Source organism: Strix aluco, chromosome 1 (assembly GCF_031877795.1).
Source record: "Strix aluco isolate bStrAlu1 chromosome 1, bStrAlu1.hap1, whole genome shotgun sequence".
Lineage (NCBI taxonomy): Eukaryota > Metazoa > Chordata > Aves > Strigiformes > Strigidae > Strix > Strix aluco.
This window is the reverse complement of record NC_133931.1, coordinates 115,160,914-115,188,858: the sequence shown is the minus strand read 5'-3', so window position 1 is coordinate 115,188,858 and position 27,945 is coordinate 115,160,914. Positions and strand designations below refer to the sequence as shown.

Below are 27,945 nucleotides of genomic sequence, written 5' to 3'. Positions count from 1 at the left end.
TGCTAGTGAAAAGCACAGGGAAAAGCCAAAGGACAGAAAAGTCACCAGAGAAATTCTGTGATGATCCCCTAGTTCCTGTCTCAGCTCCTCGAGAAGGTGGGACTCTTCTAACACAACTAGGTATTGCTGGGCTTTGGGTTACTGGCTTTAAAGGCCCACATAACTCTCCATCATCTCATTTTCCATTGGACATTTCTGACAGTTTGCAATTTTTTTCTGAGGAAAATTTTGGAGGGGAAGATGTTGAGGGTTTTTTCCTACTCTTCTCCTCACCTGGGCTCTAAACAATACTCCAGGGAAGCAGCTCCAGTCCTCATTCGCTTCAGTATGCAAGTCCTCCGTACCCGTGTGTGTGCTTTTGTTCCATGGTGCATCCCTGAAGCTGCAGCTGGAATGGATTGGCACTGGCCAAGTCCCACTGGTTACATCAGACACTCACAGTGGGGCTGGGAGCTGGTGTTTCCCTTCTTTTCCCCATGGCCTCAGCAACAGCAGCTGACCCAGAAACTCCGCAAGTTGACTGGGCTTCTGTTTTGGAAAGGTCGTGCCAACAACGGGCACACTGGGGCTCTGTCTCATGTGACAGGGAGGGAGAAACCTGTGCTGGGTCACAGGGAGCCGTCAGTTTTGGGGCGATGAAGGCAGCATTGTTTTCTAGCAGAAGCTGTTATTTCTCCAGCCTGTGGCTCGAGGTTGCCCCTCATGTGTGGTGGGAAGGAGCTTTGCATTCCTGCTGGGGCTGTTTGCATCCCCCACCTATCATGCCCTCAGTTAAACATAGACTCTGGAGAAAGGACCATCCTTCCTGGTTGCAGAAAGCTGCAAATTACACCTGCATTTGCTAAAGAGGTCCATTGTGTTCCAAGCTGGCAAATCACCCAGCTCAAATAAGCTTTAATTTCTCATAGGACCCTATTGTTACCCTGTGGTAAAAGCTACTGTGGGAAATTTCCGTAACGACTGTAAATTCGTACCCACTCCTTTCTGGCGCTGCCTGCATGGTGAATGACAGCAGGAGCAGGGACTGTCCTGCTGGAGCCGGCTGGCTGTCTCCTGCCGCTTAGCACTCGGTGCTTGGGCTCCCTGGCCCAACAGCAGGATTAATTGTATATGTGTGTGTGTTTCTTGGTCTTCTTTCCCCAGTTTGAAGGGTTGGAACATGAGGGCTGTATTGAAGGTTAAAGAAGGAATTTTGCATGTGTGTTTGATACCCTGCAGAAGGCATGAGGCGGGTGAGGGTGCTGGGTAGCACTGAAGGACCAAAACCTTGTGCCTTGTTCCCGGTGGCTGGTGGAAGTGAGCCCTGTTACATGCTGTCATCCCACTCGTCCCTGCCGCTGTGCCGGAGCCTGCCAGTGGGCACCATCAGCAGCCCCGTGCCTGGGCTCGTGCCCCAACCCTGTACGCTCAGCGCTGCAAACGCTACCGGAGACTGCTGTTCTGCAGCCACTGCCGAATTTGCTGCAGGCTTCACAGGCAGAATGCACTAAACCTCTTAATTTAAATTCCCAGCAGAACAACCACGTGTGCATGCGCAAGCATCCAGCAAAGGCACGCATTGATGCCTTTGTGTCAGGCTCTGGCATGGGCGACACCCCAGTTGTCACTGCAGGAAAGGGTACCCAGACCTGCTCCTGGCTCAGTGCTTGAAGAGGGAAAGTGAAATTGCAGTTTTGAACATTCGTTGAAGCAATTTTAGAGCTTTAGGTGTTGTGGAAACACATGCACAGCACACAAACCTGTTTTTTAATTTCAGTGTGTACTAGGTGGTTTTTCCCCCTGCAGAATTCCTGGGCTTCCTTTTAACTCCATGGTCCTCTCTGTCTGCCGAAGGTGCTGGCAGGTGTGCAGTTCTTCATGTAAAATTGCATCATGTATTCCCATTTTAACATTTTATTGCAGTGAACCACTTGTAAGAAGGGTTAGTGACTATCTGAAATACTTTTGCACCCTTTTTCTATATTAGATAAGGAGTTATTTTTATTGCATTGCAATGAAAAGGCAAAAATTGTGTAGGCAAAATAATGTTTCTGCGATGACTCTGAAATCGTAAGCTTCTATTTTAGTCTTACAGAAATGGGGGAGGTCGGACAACTTCTGAAGTGTTATTTAAGTTCATGTTTCTGAAACCATCGATTCAAAAAAGTTTATTTAAAACATTTAATTGCTTACTTATACAAGTATCTTTCTATAATAACTCCCCATTCCTTCTGATTCAGAGATGCAGAGAGATAGGGCATCCCTTTGCATGGTTTCACCTTTTGTTTCTTGGTAGACGTTGGTTGTGAGACATTTTGGAAATGCCTTACCATTTTGTTTCTGAAGTGTAGGCTGGAAGTCATGCTTCAGTGTCTGATAAATGCATGCTCTCCATTTTAAACCTTCTAGCCAAATATTTCTGTAATACTTGATATCTTTCTTTTGACTCCTTAAAAACTTTAATGCTCCTGACTGTAACCTTGTTATTGCTCTCTGGCATATCTTTGTTAAAGTCTTAAATCCAGTGCAACCTGGAAAATTGCTCACTTTCTTAACAAGAAAGACCAGGACTAGGCTTTTAGTTTTCTCTTTATTTTTCAAAATCAAACTCTCTTGAACGTGGCAGTAGTTGTAGTTTTCATTTGACTTCAGTTGCCCACCCCTCTGTGGCTTGTATTTTATATTTTCAAGTAAAATGTAAAAGGAGTTGTCAAACAATATGAAATGAAGCTATATATTCGAGAAATATTCCAAATCCCATGGATTTTAAATTTGAGAGTTGCACCATTTTTAAGTTCTGTAATGCAGAAAAATTTCATCCTGATCCAACACCATCTATCTTACATGCAGAAAGAAGATGTAAATTTTTTTAAAGTACTATACCAGTGAAGACAGCTCCATTTCTAACTCCTTTTAGTTCTAATATTTCCAGTCTCAGATGACTCTGAGTACACATCCATGTTTTCTAAACATTCTCACTCCAAGATGTACTATGTAATGCTGTCAGGTTATATTTAATTATTTCCCTTTTTTGCATAGTTCTGCCCTCAACAACTCACACGATTTAATGTGGGCACTGGCATAGGCAGCCAGATGCAGAGGTACTTGAACTTGTGCTTCATCTGCAGCAATAGAGTATGTTTTCGTGTGGGTGTGAAGGCTTGTGGATCTCCAGAAAATTCAAAAAGCTGTATCAGTGGTTGTATAAAGCAACAAGGGGAGTATTTCTTTTCCTTGTCAGAGCTTTATTCTAAATCAGTGGTACCCATGAAGCCCCTTCTGCACACATTGCAGGGCTCCATACGCCTGCTTTATCTAATTATACCTTCCTCAGTGTTGCCTGCTCAAAAACCAATATAAATTCTTATCGGATTACTAGATTTTTTTTGGTTTAAGCAGAAACTGTATAACAGAAAAAGGCTTTCCCAGCTCTCTCTTGGTTTTGGAAACAGCAAGGAGGTTTGTTCATGGGATGCCTTCATCAGATGTGGGACTACGTTTACCAGTGATCCTCTGTGTGAGCGTTTCAGAGGTAGCATGGGATTTATCTTCTTTTTCTTCCAACCTTCTGACAAGTTTGGGTGGGTTTCCCGCCATTAGTGGTCATGCTCCCTGTCCCACAGGCGTGCTTTCAGAGCTGCTGCCATGGAGGCTCTGGAGACATCCTCTGCAGGCTTCAAAGGGCCTTTTAGAAGCCTTGTGGAATTAAAGCACTTGGACCATTCTCCAACAGCCTTGAAATCCTTTCTAATTGCTTCAGCTGATTTTTTTTTAAATTTTTTTTTTTTTTTTTTTTTTTTTAGTGAGAGAGAAGAAAGGTATGGACAGAGCAAATATGTAGCAGTAATAAAATCTGCAGAGGATCCAGCTTCTGTTATTGTCCCATCAGTCCATTTGTGCACTCAGCAGACATTACATGGAAGTCTTTGAGCGTCCTCACAGCTTTGGTCATGCATGGAGAATGCAACCACCTCCATTTCATGCTGATGAAGTCTTCACATCAGCCTGTGTTACATATATATGCAAATACCTACAATCAAGCCGATTATATATGAGTTGCACATTCAACATCCTTTGCGGGGTGACCTGTCACAGCCGCCACACTGATATCAGCTGAAGCTGTCATGTGCTTTAGCGACTGATAGTCACATGAGAAATGTTGGGTTTTAATTGCAAACTCGTTTCTCAGAATTAGTACTGCAGTTCAAAAGATTTCACATGATTACTGGTGCATGTGTCTCACCTTCACAAGTCTTTGTTTCATGGATTAAATCAACTTCCTTCTGTTAACAATTGTGTAGGAAATATTTTTTTCCTGGAATATCTATTTTTAAATTAAAAACTCAAAATAAGTAGGTCATACACAGCTTACTGTTTAGAATGCTTACATATATATTTAAAAATACACTAAATTATTTAGGTATGAGGTAAGATGAAACACAAGATGTCAGGGGAAAAAAATCTCATTACCTGCGGTGTCAACCAAGCAAGCTTTGAATTGCTTGTCTTTTAAATTAGTATCCTGCAGCTTCAAGAATATGTTCATATATAAAATGAACATACCAGCTAGTTTAGATTACAGATATAATGTCTGATTAATATGTACTTTAATTTCTATTCTCCTTCATTTGCCAAAAATACCCATGATAGTACTTTACGTGAATAAACACAAATCACACAAATGTAGCAGGAATTCCTGTGCCTAATTCATGTGATTTGTCTTCTTGCTTAATGAAACGACTGTGCCCAAAATGACATGAATAGCCATGCGTCCCTCCAACTCTCTACTTCCTGGAAGGCTGAAAGCTTGAATTACATCATCTCCAAGGGAAGGGGAGAAGTTATTCGCTTGTGGAGAAAACCTGGAGAAACCAGACTGCTGTTTGTTCCTGCTCCTTCTTAAACTGACTCATGGCAGTTGGTGTCTCATTTCTTTTCACCACTGATCTCACACACACTGATAAGGAGAGATGATAGAGGAGGCCCCAGGTGACAACCTTCTCTTGTACTCCAAACAGTACCTGAGATCCACTTAGCAGTGATTCAGCTGATATATGCTACGGGTTGTAGACTTCTTGATGAGACTCCCTGGTCAATGGCAGTTGATCCTTTATCCATTTTAGGGAGAAGATGAGCCAGTGCGAAGGACAGCTTCTGCACTGTGCCCGTGGCTGAAGGCAGATTCAGTAGAGGAGGAGAGCCAGGAAATCTGAGAACTCCACCACAAAAGCTGTACTGCATCACTGAAATCTTTCATTTCATCAGCAGCCTGTCTCTGCCCCATCACCCATCAGTTATGGATGATTAGGGGAAAAATATAGCACAAGTCAGTTGTAATGTAAATCTGCCTCTCACAGAGCATCCTAGTTTCTGAAAGTAAGAGGCGTAAGTCATTTTATGTCTGGACCTCCTTTTTCTATAGATCTCTTTTTGGAGCTAATCTTACTGCTGTCCTTTACAACATGATGGAGCAGTCAGTTCCGTATGGGAGTTACGTGCTGTGTAGAAAAGTACTTTTTTCTTCAATTTCTTTTAAATTTGCTGCTTGGTAGTTTCCTTGAGGTACCATTTCTCCTATTTTGTTAAATGGGAAACCATTGTATAGCCATGTATCTGCTATTCATGATTATATAGAAATCTATCATATCTCCTGAAGTGAATGTGTCTTCATAGATTTTCAATATACAGAAATGTTTCCACAAGTCTGTTCACCCTCACTGTTGTTATCTTCCTGATGCATCCTCTCTAAGGTGAGGTGACTACCACTAAATACGCTGCAGGATGGGGCTCACCACGAATTTATATGACATAAGTATGAGGTTCCCCATTCTCTCCTAATGATTCCTACTATCTGCTTTCTTTTGACTTCTGGTTATTTCTGATTATATTTCATAGGCTTAATCCCAATAATGTACACATTTTTTCTCTTCTTGAATTGCAGTAGGTACATTATTATATAAAAGAGATGAGTAGAGATGATTTTTCATGTTGTTTCAGTGTTCTTTTGACAGACTCTGATGTTTACCACAGCTCAGTATTTAATGTTGTTCTCTATGGAGGAGACGTTTGAATGCAACTTCTTGGCATAGGTCCTTTCTTCAGAGAAGATGGGAATCTCTGACATTAATGGATTTGCTGTTCATTCTGTACCTTTTCCCCAGCAAAAACATGCGTGAGCTAATAATGATATACAACCAACCTTGCCAGGACTACAGAAGAGCATTGTCAGATATCAATAAAAAAGACCATGTAGGTCATAAAGAAAATCGGTGGGGCCCAAGCAGTCGTAAGCCTCTATAGTTAAAAAAGATGTAGAATCCCAGTCCAGCCAAATTCAACACGTGTTTTCTAAGTTGTCTTTTTTGCTCAGCCTGGTGACCTATGAAAGCAAGAAAGAGGGAATGCAAGTTCTATTTAATCATCCAAAAGGAAGGAAAACATCATGTTCTTAGGAATCTTCTACTTTTTTTAAAAGATAGTTTAATAGTATGGCTAATATAGTAGCTGGAGATCTACATTCAGTTCTCTTCACTGCCGTGGACTGCCTACATGACTTTTGGCAAGACACACTTATTTCCTCATGTACTAAAATAAGTATAACAAGAGGATATGATGCTATGATGTTGTTGATAATCACTCATTACTTTACATGGAAACATTCGAAATGGGATATTGCTACTGTCATATTCAGAAGAGCAATGAAAATGATCCTGCACTCTGGCCTCAAACTGAAGGAGACAAGGGCTACTGCGTATCAAATACCTCATCGAAATGACAGATGGGTAGATGGATGTGTTGAGCCTATAATTTTCATGGCTTTTGCAATATGTGGGTGGTATGTGCTTTGAGAAACAATTTCATCAAAACTCCATCCCTGTGCCATTTAGCAAGACCTATGTATGTGTGCAAATACAAAAAAGGTGAGTATTTCACCTCATTAGTTGCTTTAGGAGGGCAAAATCTCAGATACTGTAAAGTTGTCCTTCTGTAGTATTGCTTTCTGAAATGAATATATATCTATAATTATTTGTAGTATTGTTCCCTCCTTTAAAGAATGATTTCTTTTTATTTCTTTTTGCCCCCCCCCCCTTTTTTTTTTTTCCCCCTGAATTTCCCTGTTCTTTCTCTTGAGCAACTAAGGAAGATTTATGTAAAATGGAGGTTTGCCATCAGTTTGCCTGTGGTTGGGTGCCAGAGAGGTAGAGGATAAATAATCTTCCTTGTTTTCCTTCTTACGAGATGAAATTGTGATGAGTAACATGTCAAAGCCTTCTGCGCCTATGACCAAGAGTTTCTTACATGGGTTTGTGAAGTATGTGGAAATGTCTTTTCACTAGCTAACATTTCATTTACTTTATTTCACATTTGGTAAGTGCATCCATCTTTTTGTATCCATCTTAAATGCTGAACGTAACGTGGACAAAAGACTCCTGTTGTTAGTAAAATTGGGAGGAGCAGTTAGAGCAGTTCCCTTGGGTGTCACGCCGTGGTAAAATCTCAGTATTCACTCTGGAACTGGAGCTGGAATGCAGTAGTAGTTTCTCTTTTTTTTAGAAAGAATAACATATAAATTGTATAGAGAGATTTACATAGGAAAACTTATTCACATTACAAAATTAAGTCACATTTTTCAAGAACGTTAGCATTTATTTCTGTGAGAGCAGATTACAGATGCAAGTAACTACACAACAATACACAGAAAGCTGAGCTTTCAGAGGCTTTTTTTTGAGTCCATACTGGGATTGCTGCTTGCAGGAAACAGAGGCTGTGACTGAAAGAAGAGGAAATGTAATACTTAAATTAGGTTTGTATAAATGAGAGCACAGCCAGCCTCCATGTTGTCCAGTGTAACATTGTTATTGAAGTTTTGCAACTTCTTGAATTTTCATGAAAAAAAGAGGAAAAGTGTTGTTTGCCGAGGTTCACAGATCTGCAATCCATCTCCTTCATTCTCCTGAACTCTCTACCCATGCAGCTCATTTTTCTCAGCCAGAACCAAAGACTTCATCCTGTGTCTTGCTTTTATGTTTAAGAAGGGAGCAGCAGCAGAGTTCTGCTCTTAATGTCTTTCAGACTGGCCGGCTCAGCAGTGCCTGGAGTACAGTGGGAGTAGGCTGAAGGTTATCTGCCTGTAGCTGAAAGAGAACAGGTTGAGGTAAAAAGGAGGAGCTGTAGGTGGTTTAAATGCCATTTGGGTCCCAAGGTTACATCTAGGTTCCCCATATCCCCCCTTTTCCTCCCTGTTCTAGAACATAAGGTAGTTTTGTTGGATTTTTAAGTCTACTCTGACTATATTTTAAGACTTCCTCAATGTCTGACAGCTGTAACAGAGACTTTCCATTACTATTGTACTTAATTTAATATAAATAATCTATTAATTAATTATTATTTATTTATATACTTTTTATATAAAATAAGTATATAAGGGAATATATATATATAAAATAATATTCCATTATTATATTACTTTCCACTCTTATCAGATAGCCAATGCAGCCCATAGCTTTGCAGGAGGCTGCAGCCTAAGTTTTACCAGATTCTGTTAGTCCTGTGTTGGTGGGGTAGCCAGGTAAGTAAGTAGCCTGCTTACCTGAACATACTTCTAGGATTTACCGGTTGATTTGCTGGAAACTGTGCAAACACACTGTGTGGGAGCAATACCTGGTGAATCCATCTCTGAAGATCTGCCAGTGGATTAGCTATGCCCTGTAGTCCCTGTGTGAGGCGAGAGAACTGCCAAGGTTACTGCTTTAGGAGGACAGACGAAGAGGGGTCACTCAGCAGTAAGGTCACTGAGGCTTGGCTTCGTGTGGAAACCTCACAGTTGAAAGCAGTGCCTGCCTGCTGGTTTGGATGTGGAAGTCCAGCTCCTGTGTAATCTGTAGTAATAACATCACTGTAACCCAGGGGAGGCTCCAGCAGTGGCTCAGTAAATTCTGAGATAAAAGCAAGGAGTGCCATTTTCTGTTGGACAAAGAGATAAGGTCAAGAAGAGAGGACTGTGTAAAGATGTGGGTACACTCTGGTATAGTCCTGAAGAAAGTGCATTGAATTGACTCGTGGGAAAGACAATTTGTAAAAGGACAAGGAAAGTATCGAACAGTGTTTTGGAGGAGGGAAGGCAGTAGTGAGGCTTGGGACAGATCTATGATACTCAGTGGTCAGCAGAGTTACTGAGTTGAATTTCAGTGATGCATGTTTGGGTTTTATGTATTTTAACTAAGGCCTGTGTCCCACCCTGTAATCTTCACATGTAGCGTTAAATACTTTGGCTGCATTAGGGCAGCAATTTCCCTTGGGAAATGAAGGATACCTTGCTGTATGTCCTTCTAATCATTCATAGCAAGCATCCTTCTTATCTCACCTCTTTCCCTGGCTGATGTCCTCCCGATCTCCTGTGCTTATAGTAGAAAGAAATGAAGTAAGCCTCTTGATATACTCTGAGAGTGGAAAGAGAGCGAGCGCTACAGCAGTACATCTGGTAATCCCTACATATACAAGCAGAAGCGTACCATGGCCTTGGTGTATCTGGAAGAAACATGGGCTTGTCTTTCGTTATGTTGAGCCCATGGCAAAGGTCATTCATCTGTCACATGGAAAAAAATTTGTGATTGCTCTCCAGTGACTTCATTGATATGGTAAAAATGAATCCAATCACCTTTTTGATTAGGTGACCAAAAGACAAATAAGCTGAGCTGCTTTTTTTCCATAATTTCTTCATACATATGTATGCAGAGTGTAACTTCTGAAATAAGCCATTATGCAGTGCCTGACTTTGCAAAAACTTGTGATTTTTAAAGGGACTGTTTGACATACAGCTTGCAGAGGTTAAAGAGTAAAAATGCGTGATTTATAAAGCTCAGGGCAAGTGTTTTTTCATAGTGGAGGTACAAATGTGCTGTTTGTTATTATGCGTTATTTATATTACAGTGGTACTTAGAAGCTGCAGAGAAGAGTGCTCTTCCAGGCTCTGTGAGACCTAATATGGCTCTGGCAGTGCACCTGAAACTACAGAATAGGTCAGCACTAAACCATGATAGTTTCTTGCTCTGAAGTCAGAGTCTCAGTTTTGTAAATTAATATAATTTAACAGAAAGACATCTAAGTGTACATTCCTAGGAGTTGTTAGCTTTACAGAGGCTCTTTTGGCAAGCGGGAACTTAACCTAATAAAAACATCGTAGTCAGGATATACTTTTTTTTATATTTAGACTGTATCCTTGTGGTTCATGTTCCTTCCCTTAGTCAACTATAACCAGCCCACTTAGGGGTAAAGTGTAGGTAAAGACCCCTACAGGGCCACTCCTGAATTTACCCAAATTTTTCAGGGCATCAGCCAGTCTTACCTGGGCATGCCTGCAGTATCCTCATAATCACAACCCTAGCTGCAGCTTTAGTATCCTCTCATATTTACGAGTCCAAAGAGTGAGTGATTTTATGTTGTAGCATAATTTTGTGCAAAAGGAGTCTCAGAAACCCTTACATAAGAGAAATACTTAAATACCAGTGCAAATGCAAGTTGAAAAGTAAAGTACTTAAGAGATTTCAGGAATTTATCCCTCCAGTTTACTGAGATGGGTACTAATTTCACATTGGTGCTCACTGAGACAACATTTGCATTTGAGTTTTTTGTAGTAATCCTGTATTTTTACAGAATTCTTGTATAGGAGTAGCCATGTCTAAAGAAACCAGCAAATATTTTAGGTATAGAGGCTTGGCTGGATTGCTTTTTAGATTTAAATGGAAACTGTTCTGTGTTTGTTTCTTCCAGCTTCTTAAATAAGAAATAAATTGATAACCACTGGGGAGAAGACATGCTATTGGTCTGTTTTGGACTGCTGCATTGCTCTCTAGTTTCAGCTCTCCAGCCTCTCTAGTTTCAGTCTTCTGTAATTTTTTAGATATATATGTATATATGTACTGCATTTCAGAGAAGTAAAGGGGAACTGTATGTGCATATCAGACTTAAAATCACAGAATACTAAGTTATTTAGAAATATTTATACATTAGCCACTACATTAACTACTTTTTGGAGAGAAATTGTAGGAAAGGGGTTTAGTAAGAGTGTAGTGTTATTTTTTTTGTTGAAAGATATGGAACAGAATCCTAGCAAGAAACAAGGGCAAAAGGGATTCTTTCTTTTATTATCTAAAGTCTTCTTTCTAACTTTGAGGAAGCAAAACTATGTCTTTGTCTTTGCCATCTCTTCAACCCTCTTCTGTTTTTAATCTTTTCAAATGAGCTAGGCTTAGACTGAAGTAGATGTTCAACCCATTCTACTTCAGTCCAGAGAGCATTTTGGGATAGCATGATGTTTGACTGAGCAGAAGCAAAGAAGTTGTGCTGCCCTAAAGAAAAAGTGTTTTTTACATCAGAGTGGTTTTTACCTTCAAAGCCAGAACTGGGCAGCCAAGGAAAACAGAGGGGGAAGTATAAAGCAGAAAAAACCAACCAACCAACAGAAAAACTCAGTCCTAATGACAACATGATTGATGGTACTAAAATCACAAGCATTGTAAGGAAAGTGTTTATTAATATAGAAGTGTATGTATGTATTACAGAATTAAATAATACATATAATATTATAAATTTTAAAGGAGAAGTTTTGTTTTTAATTTGGATGTATAAAGGACTCGAAACATGTTTTGTGTGGGATCTGTGTGTCAGGATGAATAATTTTTTTTTCTTCTAAAGCTCTGGCCTTGGACTGCCTGAGTCTTAGCCTTACTATAAAACCAGATCTGTCAAGTTTTCTCAGTTAAATGTAGCTAATCTCTGCTTTTGGGAGCTGATAATATTATTGTAAAAACTTGCTCTGGGATAAAGGTTTGTATTTAGAGTTTTTTAGATGGAGACAGTCAGGTCAGAAGAGAGACATGAACATGGGTGTCAGTAGTTGAGGTAAGTGGGCAGCGCTGTGCAGGGCTGGCAGCTGGGAGCCGTGGACTGGGAGCACTGAGAAACCCCCGGCTGGAGCACCGTGTCAAGTGTTTCTTCCTGCACTACCCACTTACCTGCAGGGCAACTGCCCTGTTGCTGTGATAGCAGGAAAGAATGATGAACAGCATGGAAAAAATCTGTATCTGAAGTGTTTTGAAAATCTGGAATTAATTACCTTGCAAGGAGCCAAATGAGGAGGAACTGACAAAAGTGTGTCAAATAATGAATGCTGCAGAGAAGGTATGTCATGAACTTTTCATGGCAGAGGCTAGGGGGATATTTAATTAACTTAAAAGTTGGCAAATTCACATGCAGTGTAATTACGTTGTGGAATTAATTCTTCATTGAAAGTTATTGAGGCCAAGACTTCAGCAAGATTCAAAACAGGGTTCCAGTTATATTTGGCCAGGAAAAGGTACTCTGAACCATAGCAGTGAATCCCAGAAGGTTTTTGCAATGTCATGCTCTGAGGTTTAGGTGAATCTTTAATAGCTTTTGATCAAACAACACTGTGAGAAGGAGTATAGATTATTTACATTTTCTGTTTCAAACTTTTTACCTTACTCTGTCCTCTAAATAACTGTAAGAGACATGAAAGACCATTGGAAGGGATCCAGTGTGACCATTCCTCTGTTTCTGACACTGGACAGGATCCAGTGTGATCATTGCTGTGTTTCTTACACTCTTCCCGCCATAAAAATTAATAACTACCTCTTCAAACATCCAAAGCATGACATCATTAGAGAAGTGGCAAAAGCCTTTATTCGACTTCTGGAAGACACAAAGGTGCTGTGTCTTCCCATCTTACACATACAGGTTTTCAGATGCCTCTCACTATTTTAATTGTATAAATAGGGTGGGAATCACCTTTTAGTTAATGAAAGCATCTGATTCTACTTGTGTTGTCCATGTTTGAATTATAAAAATGAAGATTCTAGTGAAAACTGAGATATTCAGATGGAGAGATAGCCTTTGCATTGCTACCATGATAAGAAATCATACAGTAGTGGTGACATCAAACGAAGATGACGAGGCATTCCTATGGGGGCCAGACAGCAAAACTTCCAGACTGCATGCAGAAGGGAGCAGTTGCGAGGTCTGATGTCAGCCTTGTCCACGGAAGGCCTTAGCTGCACAGCAGCTGATCCATGAGGATGTTAGGATGAGCAATGTCTGAGATTGCAGATGATTAATAAAGGTAAATTAAAAAGATTATAAGCCTTGCGAGCATTCAACAGCAAAGGGATGATTAAAGACCTTTGCAATGCAGCTTTAGGGTCATCAGTTCTGAGTGTGGCCAGCCAGTGCTCAGGTAGTGTGTGGGCATGCGGACATGGACACCCATGACCTGAAGCAGAGCTGAGCAGCTGATTATTTGTGAGGCAGAAAAGAATGAAGATCACTGAAAATGTGATTCCGATGCAGCCTTACAGCATCAGAGTCTGCTGGAAAGAACAAGAGAAGAGTGAATAAAATAATCAAGTCTGGATAAGAAATAAGCAGAATAAAATAGAAGCGTGGCTTGTGCCTAGTGTTTCAGGATTATTGAGTTATTTCTTAAGCATTACATGGGCCATCTGAGTGTGTGTATATTCCTTTGCTGATACGGACTTCCAGTCAGAGGAAGTCTGTTTGGATGTATGGATCTGCTTGTGTAGCACAGCAAGCAAAGGCACAACTTTAGTTGATACTTCATCTGTGATTGCCAGGTTTAAGTGCACAGTTGTCCACCCATGCTGGGCACTCAGTTCAGCAGCATTTGGGGGCCAAGCAGATGCTTGAAGACACAACTTCAGGACTGAGGATCTTGGATTTCAGTGTACAAGTTTGAAGGCTGATAGTTGATGTGTGCGTGTTGGTCACGTGCACTTCTGTCCAAACGAATCTATGTGTATGTGCTATCTGAACTATGCTGAAAAGTCAGTGTTTGTGTATATTTAGAAGATTGTAAATACTACCTTAATTCTTGCATTCTTAATTTCTTAAAAAATTACTACCTTCCCAGGCTCTCCTAGTCCTATTTTCCAGCTAGGACTTAATAACAGAGTAGTAAATCAAGTCTCTTGTTGCTTTTCTGCATGCTAAGTAATCTTTATTGGCACTTCTAAAGTATAGATGTATTGTAACTGTAAAAACAAATGGACTGATGGCTTTTGTAAGCTATATTGTTCCTTCAGTCCTCAGGCTGGCATATTTGCTGATTTACCTACTGATTCACAAAATGAAGTCAGCCACAGTGGGAATTCCTGCAAACCAGTGAATTAAGAAACATTTGTGATAATAATTAGCTACCTGTCAGCTTGTGACAACTGAAGAACAAGAGCAGAACAGTATCTGTTTTGGCATATTGATACAAACATGCATTCATGGGCTTTCTCAAAAACTTCTACTTCCAAACCACCAGCCCCTTCTGTGAAAGCCAAACTCAAGTGCTGAACTTTATCATCATGGGAAGTGACCTTTGCTAATGCCTGCCTGTTAGAAAGGCGTTGCTGGTTTTGGCTTCTAGTACAGATGAAAATGAACACTACTCTGTAAAAGTTTGCTTGCTTTTATTTTATGAAGTATAGCTATGATTTAATTCCAGCTTCTTTTTTAAAAGAACTTTATATTGCATGAAAGAACATTAACAAAGATATGAAAGCAGTGCCTTCTCTGGGGTTTGAAATACTTTATTATTTTTGAAATCTGAGGGAAAAGGCTACAGAAATCACAGAATAACCTCATTAACATATGAAATAAATCATGAACTCAGAACTGAGGAAGAAAAGAAGATGTTTACACATCTGGCTTACTGCAGCAAATTTCTATCTCTTGATCAAGAGTAGTTGTAAGCTGAAAATGGAGAAAAATAAGAAGGATGAGAGTATGGAGATCTGATTTTCCAACTGCACAGAAGTGCATGCCTCACAGCTAGCAGAAACTTGTGGTTATCCAAGTGCTCTGTTTCACAGGCACTGGAGGGTAATGCCTCCTATGAGAACAGCTGCTGTGTGCTAATATCAGTATGAGCTGTCACGTTAGGTCTATAATAATGTCATGGACCTTTAGGAGTCTTCAGAGGTTCTACAGCAGGGAAAAAATGGAATTGTCAAATATTGTGAAAGCTGTGGAGAACAGGGACATCGATTGTGTCTTGAGGTAATTGAAGGTATGCAACTATTTTTCCTTTCGAGTTGTTTTGCAGGCTTAAGAGAGTAGGATCTGAGTCAGCCTTTGGGTAATAGAAGTCCTTGAGTCAAAGGATGCATATTTTCAGTGCTTCGTAAACACTTTGCCCACATAACAGGAGAACAGCGAGCTGTTTTGGGGCTTTTCTGTTCTTTTAGTAACACGCTTGGAATTGAGTTGAGTAACCAGATGATGTTAATTCATCTTGCTGTTCGAGGTCCTTCCGGAACGAAGTGGGGAAAATGACGCGAATACATTTTAGGTTATTTCTTTTAACAGTGGAATTTCAGTACTTGGGTTCATGCAAAAATTATGCTAGTGACAGTTTTCAAATGTAGTTTTTTACATAGAAAAGATGAAGTGATCTGGGTACCTTATTAACATGTATTGCAGTTCATGTATTGCGAATGCCTTTAAATAGCTGTTTGTTTTATCGTATCTGGCGGTTGGATCAAATAAGATGTCAACAAAATGCATTTTAAAGTATCAACCTAAATTGCATTTGCAGGCTGTAAAATAAGGACTAATTTTTTTTGATTTCCTGAGACCAGAAACAGATTTCATTTACTCTGCATTACCAGGGCAGGCATATTCTACTGTTTATAATTGGAGATAGATCAATTTGTTCTGCATACACATTCCTTAGTTTTGAGGCCCAGATTTGGTTAAAAATCTGAACTAGGTTTTCTTCGAATTGCAAATTAATTGCTGTGAATGTTTAGTTATCTCAGGTTAGTAGGAAAATAAATACTTCCAGGAACTGTGCAGTTCAGGAGGCCTTTATCTTTTTAGAAACAGTTTGGATAGTAGTATTTATTATATATTAGTAACAATGGAAGAAAACCTCAGTTTAATTTGCTGAAGTACACAACTAGGTAGTATCAGAATACTAAAAGCAAAAACACTAATGGAGGAAAGTCCAGTAGTGAGAATCTGTAATTCTCAAACAGTAAATGGCATTACAAGATTTATGAGTAGGGACTAGTAATGATGTTCAGGAGAGGGAAGGAAAGGTGATCTGAGCCACATGTCTAATTTTAATGGAATGGATACTTCAGGTGCTTTTTGAAGGAAATTTAGTGAAAGACAGGGAGGTAACTGGAAAACTTTATAAAATACAACCTGAGTTATCTTTGATAAGATAGGTTGTACAAGACTGGCCTGATCTCTTGCTTTGTTAAGGTAGCTCACTTTTTTAGACAAATGAGGTTTGTCTGCCTGGAGGCCAGGAAAGCCTGCGGTACAGGGTTAAATGGAAAAGAATTATTTCAAGTTGAAAAGATGCAGATCAGTGGGAAAATTGCAAAAAAGGTAAAGAGGATGCTATAACAGTTTGGAATAAAAAAAGGAGTCCAGCTGAATTTAGTTCCAGATGGAACTAAATTATTTTCTGAAAGAGTTTGACACACTTTCCTGCAGTACAGGGGACTCAGTGATGCAGAAGTTGCCATGTACCTGTCTGATACCTTTGAAGATCTCCTTGAAGAAAAAGGTTAGTAAAATGGGAGGTCAGTTTTTCCTCAAGTGAAAGTGAGCTGTGAGGTTTATGAGTAAACGTATGGTCCTTCCCTCCACAATACTTCTTCAGCAAGGGCATCACTTTCAGGTTGCTCTGTTTATTCTGTGTGCAGCCTCTTGTGTTCTGTGTCACCAGTCAGCATTTCACCACTGACCTGCAGTGGGACCGTAGTAGTAATTCAGATCATCTGCTTTGGAGCTGGTGCTTAATGTTGTGCTGAAGTGAAGTTCTGAGCCACAAAATTATGAATAGATTCCCATGGAAAGACAGCATCAGTATGTATGTACTATGGTATTACAGTTCAGAAATTTCTGAGTCTGGTGTTTTCTGTGTCTAGCAGTAGTATCAGAATTACTTTTCAACTGCATGAGAAAGAGAAGAGTAACACAATTTTGTACCTGTTTTGGATTATTTGCACTGCAGGATATGGGTCAGACAATGGTGATTAGATCCATAAAATGCACCTGAATATTAACTCTTGCTGTGTCAAGTGTTCTTCTGCTTAGTGAAACCTGTGTTCCCATGTAAAATAACATTAGGGTCCATCACAGCCATCTTAGCAAGAATGTAATTGAAAGCCAAGAAGAAATATTGTAGAAGGAGGTGTGGGTTTTGCAAATTTAGGCGACTAATTCTATGCTTTGGACCACTGTGGACACAATGCCACACCTTGAGTATTGTGTCCAGTTTTGGGCACCTCAATACAAGAGAGATATCGAGGTGCTGGACCGAGTGCACAGGAGAGCAACAAAGCTGGTGAAAGGCCTGGAAAACAAATCCTATGAGGAGAGATTGAGGGAGCTGGGACTGTTTAGTTTGAGGAAGAGAAGGCTGAGACCTTATCGCTCTCTACAACTACCTGAAAGGACATGGTAGAGAGGTTGGTGCTGGTCTCTTCTCACAGGTGATTAGTGACAGAACAAGGGGGAACAGCTTTAAACTCCAACAGGGGAGGTTCAGACTGGACATTAGGAAAAAATTTTTCACAGAAAGAATGGTCAGACAGTGGAATAGGCTGCCCAGGGAGGTGGCGGAGTCACCTTCCCTGGATGTGTTTAAGGGTCGTTCAGATGAGATGTTGAGGAATATGGTGTAGGGGAGAACTTCGTAGAGCAGGGCTGATGGTTAGACTCGATGATCCCAAGGGTCTTTTCCAACCTGAATGATTCTGTGATTCTGTGATCTCCAGCCTGTCCAACAAAGTACAACTGAAGAAGATGCCTTCATTTAATGCACATGGTTAGAGCATGTGAAACTAAACTCCCCTTCTCCTCCAGAGGAGATTTGAAGCAATATCTCACCTCTTAAGTAAATCCATTGATAATCATCTTTCAAAGGGCATTCTAAGAAGGGAACTCTAAATAGAGGAGTTCTGTTTTGCACAGAATAGTTAAAAATCAGCCAAGACAGAGAAGATGTAAGCAACTCTTTAATGTTGCTAGAGCACTCATCACTCAGAGGAAGGGTGTTCACTTTGATCTGCTGTTCTTGCATAGCAGGGTGTTGGACTAGTTGTCTGAGGAGGTCATTCCCTTTTGTATGTTTTTAAAATGAATATGTTTCTATACTTTAGATTTTTTTTGAAAGAAACTGAAGTTATTTTACTCTTTTTTGGAAGCTTTAAAAAAGAACTGGAGTTACTGGGGACTGGAATGGAGGTAGCAGGGGTGTGGGTTAGGTTGTTGGGAGAATTGCTAATCAGAACTTACAGATGTCTGGTGGCTTCCTCAAGCATCACAGAATATGGTTCACATTAATTATGCTTGGACACTCTGAGTTCATGTGTCTCAACTGTTCGAAATATAAAAGCAGGTAATGGGTATATCAGGCATTTATGGGCAATAGGCGTTTTATGATTCTTGGATGCTGGCGACGGACTTTGTGATTGAGGGGACTGACTTGAAAGTGGTAGGAAGTGACTTAATAACTGGATTTAGTAAATTAAGCACTATCATTTCAAGAGAAAAATGTGAATATTATCTTGGAAGACACTTATGTTCCCTTTATAAATGATTACTTTTTTTTTTTTTTAATTCTTCAAAATCGTATGTCTCATGTACTAAAGTGGTAGACCAGATTATTGAGCTTGATGATCTCCCAAGTGATGCATTTTTAAAGACATTATGGTCACTCAGTTTAGTCATTATGGTAATTCAAGTCCCTGTTCACAACTACTTACAGCTCCTCAATATTTTTCCACAACCATTAGCAGTCTTCTAATTGTTTGAAAAGGAGTATTCCTGCTTTAGTTTCCAGAGGAAGTTAAGAAATCTGGGCTTTTCTGCCTTTGCATCCAGCTGTCAAAGTATCTGGAAATCTGCATTTACATGAAGGGGTTTTTTTTTGCCCAGAAGAGGTTCTATTTTTACAAAAACTGTGGGAAGAGATTTGGACATTTTGGCATTCTAATACTATAGTACAACTGCTCTAAATACCTATTTTTTAAATCAATGTAATATCTTTAACCCACATTAGGGTAAAATAAAATTATTTTAAATAGTGCTGAAAGACTTCTATTATTGGCTAGCATAACTAATCTCAAACACAAAACCTTTATGGTGAACCCAAATGAAAATGCAGAAAGTTGCAATATATCAGGTAAAAGCCATTCTTTCCCGCTCCCCCCCCAGCATGTCAAAATAAGAGTTCTAGATTTCTGTTCTGAATTGAAATTTGGGAAGAGCTCTGCAGTTATACTGTGGTACCTCAAAATACTGGAAGCAAAATTATGGATGACGGTTTTAGAAATCTGTTGCTCCTTAGAAGATTTGCATTCTCTTCCAAGAATATTAATGCTTCTGGACTTTTTTGGTTAAACTTGCTAAGGTCCAAAGTAATGAAAAAATAAATATTTAAAAATACAAGGTCACAAGCAGGAGAGTTATTTTTATAGGCTGCTTCCTAGAGAAGTGACAAAATAAATTTCCCTGTTAATCAATTTTATCTTTTTACTTAGATATTGCAGGTTTTTCCCTTTGGAAAGCCTGGGTATATTTTTCTGCCGAGAGGAGTAAATATGCTTACAGACTGGTTTGTATAATGTATTCTCGATACTGTTTCATACATCTATTATATGTTCCTTGTTTAGAATTCCTTCTCCTCCTGCTCCTCTTATGTTTTTTTTCCAAGACATTTTCAGGGCTGGGAAAAAATCAGGACACAAATTTGCAGCACCCAGCGCAGCGGAGCATTTATGGAAATCTCTTGATTTGCTCTGAACTGTAAATTCTAAATAATGATAAGTGGAATTACTGCTGTAATTATCTTTCTTTAGGGAACATTTCTAACTTGAAATATAAAGCCTGTCTATTAAATAACATTTATCAGGAATGTTTCCTTAGGCATACTTTTCAGAATTGTATTTTATTTTTATCTTGAGCAAGATCTGACTCTGCACGGTTTGTGTTAGAGACAGGGAGAATAACTAGAACAGGCAAATGCCTCATAGGCAACAGGAAAGCGAGTGGAGAGATGAAAGATGAGCTTCCAGCAGCTGCAAAAAGGATATACACTTCAAGGGTGCCCTATAAGCCTTATAAAGCAATAAAGGAAGGAAAACAACATTATGAAGGGTCCTAACAGCCATAAAATTCCAAAAATGGCAAGGGTTGCTTTCATTATATAAAGTGTTCGTTAAAGCTTTAAATAATGAAATACACTCTTGACACTGAGAATGGAAACCTTCACTGTTCAACCAGCCTCTGTTTATTTTACAATAATCCAGGCCATAAAAGTAGTGCCGCACAAATACTCCATTCTGGGGGAGCTCTGGGATGCCCGAGGACCACACAGTTCTTGGGCTTCAAAGGAGCGGGGTCTCCAGCAGCACTCCAGCCTGGCTCCTGGCCTGCCGCCATGCCGCTGGCAGCCACCGCTGGTGCTCGGCTCGGCCGAACGGTAGAAAGTCTGAGTCAGAAAATCCCCAGGATTGTTTTCATTGGCTTCAATTAGGTGTTTCAGGGTTCTTTTGGGGGGAGTTTTTTTTGCTTTCTTCTTTCTTTTGAAGCCCAGGCATATTTAGGGTATTGGAAAAATGTGCTGAAGACTTTGGGGCCAGAAAGTAAGTGGGGAAACTCATTAAGGGGTCTTCTGGGATTCAGGGTGGAGATGCTCAAAAATGTCTTCCATGTCAAATGATTAACTACTCACTCGTTTTGAATTAAAATGAAGAATTTAGTGGATTATACAACAGATAATTTGTCTATCAAAAGAATGGGAAGAAAGTATTTCTTTTGAACAGGAATAATTTCAAAATTCAAAAGACCTTGTATCTGTTATTTTAGCAGTGCTAATATAGTTTACCTTATCTGTTAATAGCATAATCTCTTAAGTATTTTTTCCTGAATTAGAAGCCACTTTAGAAAACATTATAAGCTGTAAAGTACACATGGAGCACTCTTCCTTATCTGTCATTGAAATTCAGCCATTTTCTGCTTTGCTTGCAACATGCAGGAACAAAATGTATCCTTGGGGAAAAAAAAAAAAATCACTTGTATGTGGGTAAAATTAACACTGAAACCTTTAAGCTACAGCATACTCCCCTTAAACGCACTTGAGCAGTACTGTAATTTATGATGCTGTTTGCAGTAAAATTGTGGGATCCCATTAATTTTTCTGCCCAGTGCCATAGTTTTACCATTTGTTTCTTCATCATAGTTCTGAGTAGTTTTCTAAGCTGCTGATGAGGTTAAACATCTTTTTTAAAAGACCTTGGAAAAGAAAACGGTTCCTGATATATATTTTTGTGTTCATGTACGTGTTACATGAGATGTATTTGTGCAGTTTTGGTATCTCTGTACTTGCACCATCCAAAATGAAATCCTTTGTCTCTTGGCATATTTTTGGGAGACCAGACAGGGAGACTGTCTGCATCATGAGTGGGAGAAGTAAATGAGTCACAGTTCTCTTTATGAGGAGCTTTGTTTCATTCAAATCCCTCTTGCCAAGATGCTGACATTGAATTTGAGTCATCAGCAATGAACAAGTCGTACAGAAAATTGAATCTTTAGAAGGCAGAAAATCATAGGCAGAGGAAAGGCACTCACCGGCAAGCTCTCTGTTAGTCTGTGTTTGAGAGGAGTTATTGATTGCATTATTTCCCATGGTGGATTTTTCCTTAAGTGCCTTAGACTAATTCAAAGTCCCACTCTGAAATTTCTTTTCAAAACATGTATGTGTAGTGAAAACCAGCAGTATCAGTCAGGCTTCAAGATCACTGAAACTGAAATTGAGTTTTCACTGTACTAAACAAGATGGTTGTAGTCCCTGGTTTAATCATTAGCTTTTCACCTGCGCTGTGTCCTAAAGGACTGAGATCAGTAAGTGCTGGCATCTTCCAGGAAAAAGGAGAGATTTGGTGAAATTTATTTTGTGTTGGGTTTGGTTTAGTTATTTTTCCCTGTATAATGCAATTATCTTTTTCTTGAATAAATTTACTTCATATATCATGGTAGGAGTCTATCGGGACTGAGTATGTTTGTGTTCAGGAAGTGATAATAGATCAGTCAATATATATTTCAATTGAAAAGGAAGCTTTCATACTACGTTGACTTCAAGCATTTTACTTCCATGACAGTAGCACAGTACCTTATTTGTCTGTGGTACCAGCATTTGTAACTGCTCTCAGCTTTTAAAGTGAAAATGCTTTAAAGAAGGGTGGTAATGTACAGATGTTTTTCATGTAGAAGTATTTTCACATTTAATAACGTTCCCCTCAACAAAATGCTAAAAAGTCAATATTTTGCTAGTTACCTAAAATGTGCCTTTTTATTATTTTCATTTTAAGGTGTGATTCCATGATCAGTCTAGGATATGCAATGGATGGAGCTGACTCATGGAGGGGCCAGGAAAGGGGATAGGGTACTGGGACCAACTTCAAGATTTAATGGCATTTCTTAGTCCTCAAAATGTCTTGTACAATATGGAGTATCCCAAGGGGCTCTCTATTACCTGGAATTCCTTTCTTGCTTGTGATGAGCTATGGTTATGTTGCTCTGACCCAACTCCCCCAACTTTGCCCCAGCATCTTTGTAAATCCAACACTGTTGAAGGAAAGAGAAAAATACAGTTAATTTTCAAAGAAAATGGAGGGTATAATGCAAACAGTAGCGGTTGTGGTGAGCATAGTCAAATAAACTTACACTACAGCGCGGCTTTGCTAAATATAGCTACAAAATACTTGTTGTCTGTGGGCGCCTATGTAGGTGAGCATTGCCATCTGCAACTTGGGAAGTTGCAGAAACAGGGGCACGAATCACCAAGAGGTGGGAATAGGATTACGGAGTGCCAGAACCCTGGTCCTGTACAGCCTTCTTCCTTGGAGGGTTGTATGGTCTTTCATTTGTGCTGTCCCTTTCATTGCAAAAGTGGCATCTCCCCTCTGTGCCTGGAGAGACTCTGGAAGACTAGGAATTAGAAATGAACTTGTTTTGTGGAAAGAGGATCAATGTACTGCATGTCTGTTGTTCAGCAGTCCTTGACAGTCAATTTAAAATATGGATGGGGAAAAATCAAGGTAAAATGTGCTCACTGTTAATGAGTTCAGATCTCAAGCTTATGCTTTCCTCTCCCCTGCTGACCCTTGGATGCAGTACCCTCCAGGGAATGCATCTGTGGCCCTTTGATAGTGGAAACCTGTCAAATCACCAGTGCAGCTGAGGAGGAAGAGAGTAACATGTTCAGAGGAAAAAAACCTGGAGAATGCTGATGCAGAGAGGAGACTGAACTCCTTGGGTGAAGTGAAGTGAATGCAGCCTGGGAGGAAGGGAGCGAGGAGGAGGAGGGCCTGGGGACCAGCTGTGGGATGAACCTGAGTAGTGGAGAAGGGCAGAGTGCTTGAGATGGCCAGGGGATGGGGCAAGAGCCAAGGAAGGAGACAGGCAGACAGAGCAGAGAGCTGCAGGGAGCTGCTAAATGGAGATGCCACCTTTCAGCTTCCCGACACTATGGTGATGGTGTCTTGTCCCAGGGAGGCCCATCCCCAAAGGGTCCTGCAGCCATGTGCTCCTTCTGCTCCTGCATGTCCTTAGTTCTGGAGTCTTTTTATTGTTCCTCCATCCATGACCTGCCCTTTTTCCTTTAACCCACTGCCAGCCTTGTTCCCTGCTCATACTGTCTTGCCTCCCAGAGCTGTTCTGTGCAGCATTGCAATGTGGCTTTGAAATGCCACAGAAAAGTAGGCAAAGGTGTCATGAGAAGAAAGCTAGAGAGTGATGCAATGAGGATGTCTAAATGTGCAGGGACTTTGAAGAGTTTGTTCATGTAGTAAATAGGAGAACTAACAGGTACTGTCTGCTCAAAAGACATTGTGGGTGAGTGAGACCCTTTTCCCACCTGTCTTTTGAGTTGTACTTTGAATGCATGAAGCGAAGTCCTGAGAGTCTGCTGGCTTTTCAAGAGAAGAAGGGTTAATTAAAAAGAGAAAGGTAGCATAAATCCTTTATTCTCATGGCAAGGAGATATAGTTCATTTAATCCTGTTGATACTCTCCAAAAGCCAAGCCTAAATTCAATATTGTACTGTGGAAAAGCATGAGTTAGGTGGACCTAACTGAAAAGGGGGTTGATACTAGTAAAACTATTGCATTAATTTGCAAAGGAATGAAGTACATCGACCAGAGGTCATAATATTGTGTGGTAATTGATGATAAGAGCAGCGTTTAAGCTCACTTAACTCTTGGTAAGCTGTGTTTTGTATATATTAGGAGCTTACACAATGACTTCAACATAGCTTTGAATTGAAATAGTTTTGCATATATTATAATAATAATTTAATGATAATTCAGTTATTGTTCATATTCTGAAGTCAGTCTACCTGAAAAAATACAAACTAATATAAATACCATTAATCCTGATAAAGCATTTTTGTGTACTTCCCCAGACTGTATGATACAGTTGACTTCCTTCCACCTCAGAATGGTAATAGTGATAGTACAATGAATATTTTGGTGATTTTATATTTTGCTTTTACATGTTTTTTTAGATTTGATTACCAGGGCAATGATGGACATGATTATAGAAAGGTTAGTGATAATTCTAAATGATTTTGCTGTTTGTTCCTGGAAGTTGAAATTTTTTCATATTAAATTGTCTCAAAAAATCATTTTACTGGTGTTTTTTTGGTGGAGAGAGTGGTCTGGGGAAGGAGTCACTCTTTTTACTTCTCAGAATAATTTGTTTAGGTGGTGAACTTCAAAAGAGTGAATCGGGACGCTGATTTGAATGAAAACTTATTATTGACAGGACATAACACTTGGTAGTTATCTTTCACACTTTGGTGTCAAAGAAATTGCTTGTCCTCTGTATTTCTTCCCGTTAAGGACCCTATAGGTTTAGAAACCAGTGGAAGAAACTTACATTGCAGGAATGGGTGCAGGTGCCATGAGCACTGTCTAGAATGTAGAGCTTGCAATATTGGTTTGCATGTGTACGTACTACCATGTGTGTGAAAAAGTAACCAATAGTTAAGCACCTATTGTTAATAGTTTCATATTTAAACTAGCTTTGACAACTTGCACATATCACAGTGGAGCTGTGGTTCTCCATAGGATATCTGTTCTCCTTTAAGAGCAATAGTAAACTAATAAAATCAAATTTTGCTCAAATTAAGATGTGTCTGGAATGCATAAGAATTTGGTATTGATGAGCACCGTAAATTAATGGCAATTTGTTTAGCAAAACTCTGAAAGAAAAAATTGTTGGCATTTTAGAATTTTCAAACAGAAATAAACACATTTTTTCATTAAAACATTTTAATGAAGTTGTATCTATAGTTACTGTCTAGTTTGTGAGAAGCTGATGATTACAATGGAGAGGGAGCTTGTTTCACTAGTTTGAACAGATGCCAGAAGTATCCAAAATAGGAAGAAATGTGCTTGAAGAGTCAGTAGGTTTGAACTTTAAAGACTTAGGTCCTCTTGCCAAGTCTGCCACTTCTTCCCTGGGTAAATATGGGTCGGTTATCATTTGAAATGCTTCACTCTCACTTTCCTCATTTAAAAACACAGATATTTTAGTTGACTTCTTTTGTAGAGCAGTTTGAGATAGGGTAGCAAAGAGGATAGGTGTTATTTTAAGCACTGTTTTTTAACCAGAAGTGAGAGGTTGGCTCAGGACACTGACAGAGAGGCTTGGAGAATTTTGCCTCCTTAGAGCTTATGGGAACCATCCCCAAGAAGAGGTCTTTAATCGAGGAACAACATTTGAAGGTGTTTTCATGTAGTTATTGATTTCAGACCAACCCACAGGAAGCTCTGTCTATACATTGGTGCTAATTTAGCATCCATTTACCAGAGTGGCTGGGATTGAAATGAATATGTAGTTCTCTTGGCAAATGGTCTCCTTAGGGATGGAAAAGCATGAACAGACATGCGTTGCTGTATCTAGCTGGACATTACTGCCAAAGCTCCACTTCTTTTTGTAGTTTTTGCCCTCCTAAGCCCTCAACCTTTTATAAACATACAAGTCCAGTGTTGCAACTGAACTTTACTGCCTGATGAGGCTCACAATAGCAGATATGCTTATTGAAAGGGAAGGGAATATGGTGTTATTTCAAAAACCTTATAATTGTAAAATTTATCACTCTTTTTAGCATCTGAAGTAGCTTGTATTGAATTTAATACATACAGTATATGTGTGTGCATCTGTGCTCACACATCCAGAAAGGAGAATCTGGATGTTTGAATTATATTTCAACAAGTATTTTAACCATTAAAGGTAGATCTAGAGCTCCAGAGCCAGGGCTTTATTGCAACTTCAGTGTCAAACCTCTCCTGAACTCTAATAAGACTAAAAGTATGTTTTGTTCTACATATCTAATTATCCATCACTTTCTTTTAGGAAACTTTTACAGAAAAATATTTTTTAATCCTTACATTAAAAAAAAGTTACCTGAGGAAGCTGCAGACACAGCAAAGGGTCATATTAATTTAATTTAAGAAATTCAGACATTTGTCTCCAAATTTTTTTTTTTTTGATGTTTAATTGGAAAGTCAGACAAAAAGTCTTTATGCTGCTATTTTCTACTGCATCTGTGGTAGATTTGGTTTGATTTGGTTTTGTTCTTCTCAGTACTGCTTAGAAATCAGCTAAAACATTTATGTTGCAGAAATGATATAGCAGCAGTTTCAAGTCTGTTGTGCCTTACATGCTTGATTAGAAAAATCCCATTAATGATAGAAAATGCTAATCAGTGATGTGTTTTGCCAGCCACCACAGGCCCACGCACTCTATATAATCCATTGTTTATTAACCTAATGAAGGTCATTGTAGCTTTTGAAAGCTTGTGTGACAGCATCTCAAAATGGTTTTAAAACTCTGCCACTGGACTACAGTGCTGGAATAAATCAAGGCTGGGTATTTACTTGTCAGAATGGCTCTGGCGTAAATGAGGTTTTTCTGGATGGAATGATCATACTGTGCTTTTCATTTGTTCATTATAATTGTCAAGACAGACAAACAGTACAGTGGTGGCTAAGCTGATGGTGCTTCCATTAAGCAGCTAGACACTGTCTTTATCCACGTCTTATTGATTTTTCTTTTCTTTTCTTGGCAGGTGACATCACACAGAAGGGATATGAAAAGAAGAGATCAAAATTAATTGGGGCCTACCTGCCACAGCCTCCTGGTACGTGTATCTGTGCTTGCCATATATGAAGATGTCAAGCGTACTGATAGTTGCCACAGTAAAAACCTGCATCTCTGAAGAAATATATGTGGCAGAAACAAAGCTATTGTTATGCAGAAAAAATTTATTCCATCCATTTTATGTATATTTTTATATATATGTCCGCTTTGATGTGTGTGTACATTTTTCTACATACGTTGCTGTGGGTTTGGCAGTGATGTCTGGAAAATAAAACCAGTCTAGACTTTTGTTAGAAGTAATGCAGAAGCACAGAGGAAAATGTGATGTCCTCACTCACTGAGACCTCAGCCAAGTAAAGCTTTCTGTTCAGAGATACACACAAGAGTGGAAGAGAACCTTGGAGTTTGTACCTTCCTCCATTTCTGGGTTTCCTGTCCAAATCTCCCTTCTGAAGACACTAGAGAGACCAGCAACATCCATAGAGTTCAGCTTGTCTTATAATACGTGGACAACCAATCCTTTATACAAATCTGGTCTCAGTGTTGAGGGATGGGTTGTATGTACTTGCCAAAAAGGTGTAAAAATCTCTTCAAACTAAACTTAATAATGTATTGCTTCATTGAAATTGTCTCCTATATATATATAAAAGGACTCTTCAGAGTTCTTTGGCTCTTCTGAGGCACTGGATCATGAAGTTGAATATATAGCTGGAGGTATTGGTGTAGGCCTCCATTTTGTGTCATCCTCACAGG

At 39.5% G+C, this 27,945-nt stretch overlaps 1 protein-coding gene across 5 annotated transcripts in view; it reads left to right on the top strand.

Moving 5' to 3' along the window:
- The window catches only part of DIP2C (disco interacting protein 2 homolog C), a 331,218-nt gene that overhangs the window by 153,984 nt on the left and 149,289 nt on the right, over window positions 1-27,945 (top strand). For all 5 annotated transcript variants that reach the window (XM_074831885.1, XM_074831893.1, XM_074831874.1 and 2 more), the window contains exon 2: window positions 27,161-27,232. In XM_074831885.1, the coding sequence (XP_074687986.1) occupies window positions 27,161-27,232 (72 nt within the window). The remainder of the gene's footprint in view (window positions 1-27,160; window positions 27,233-27,945) is intronic.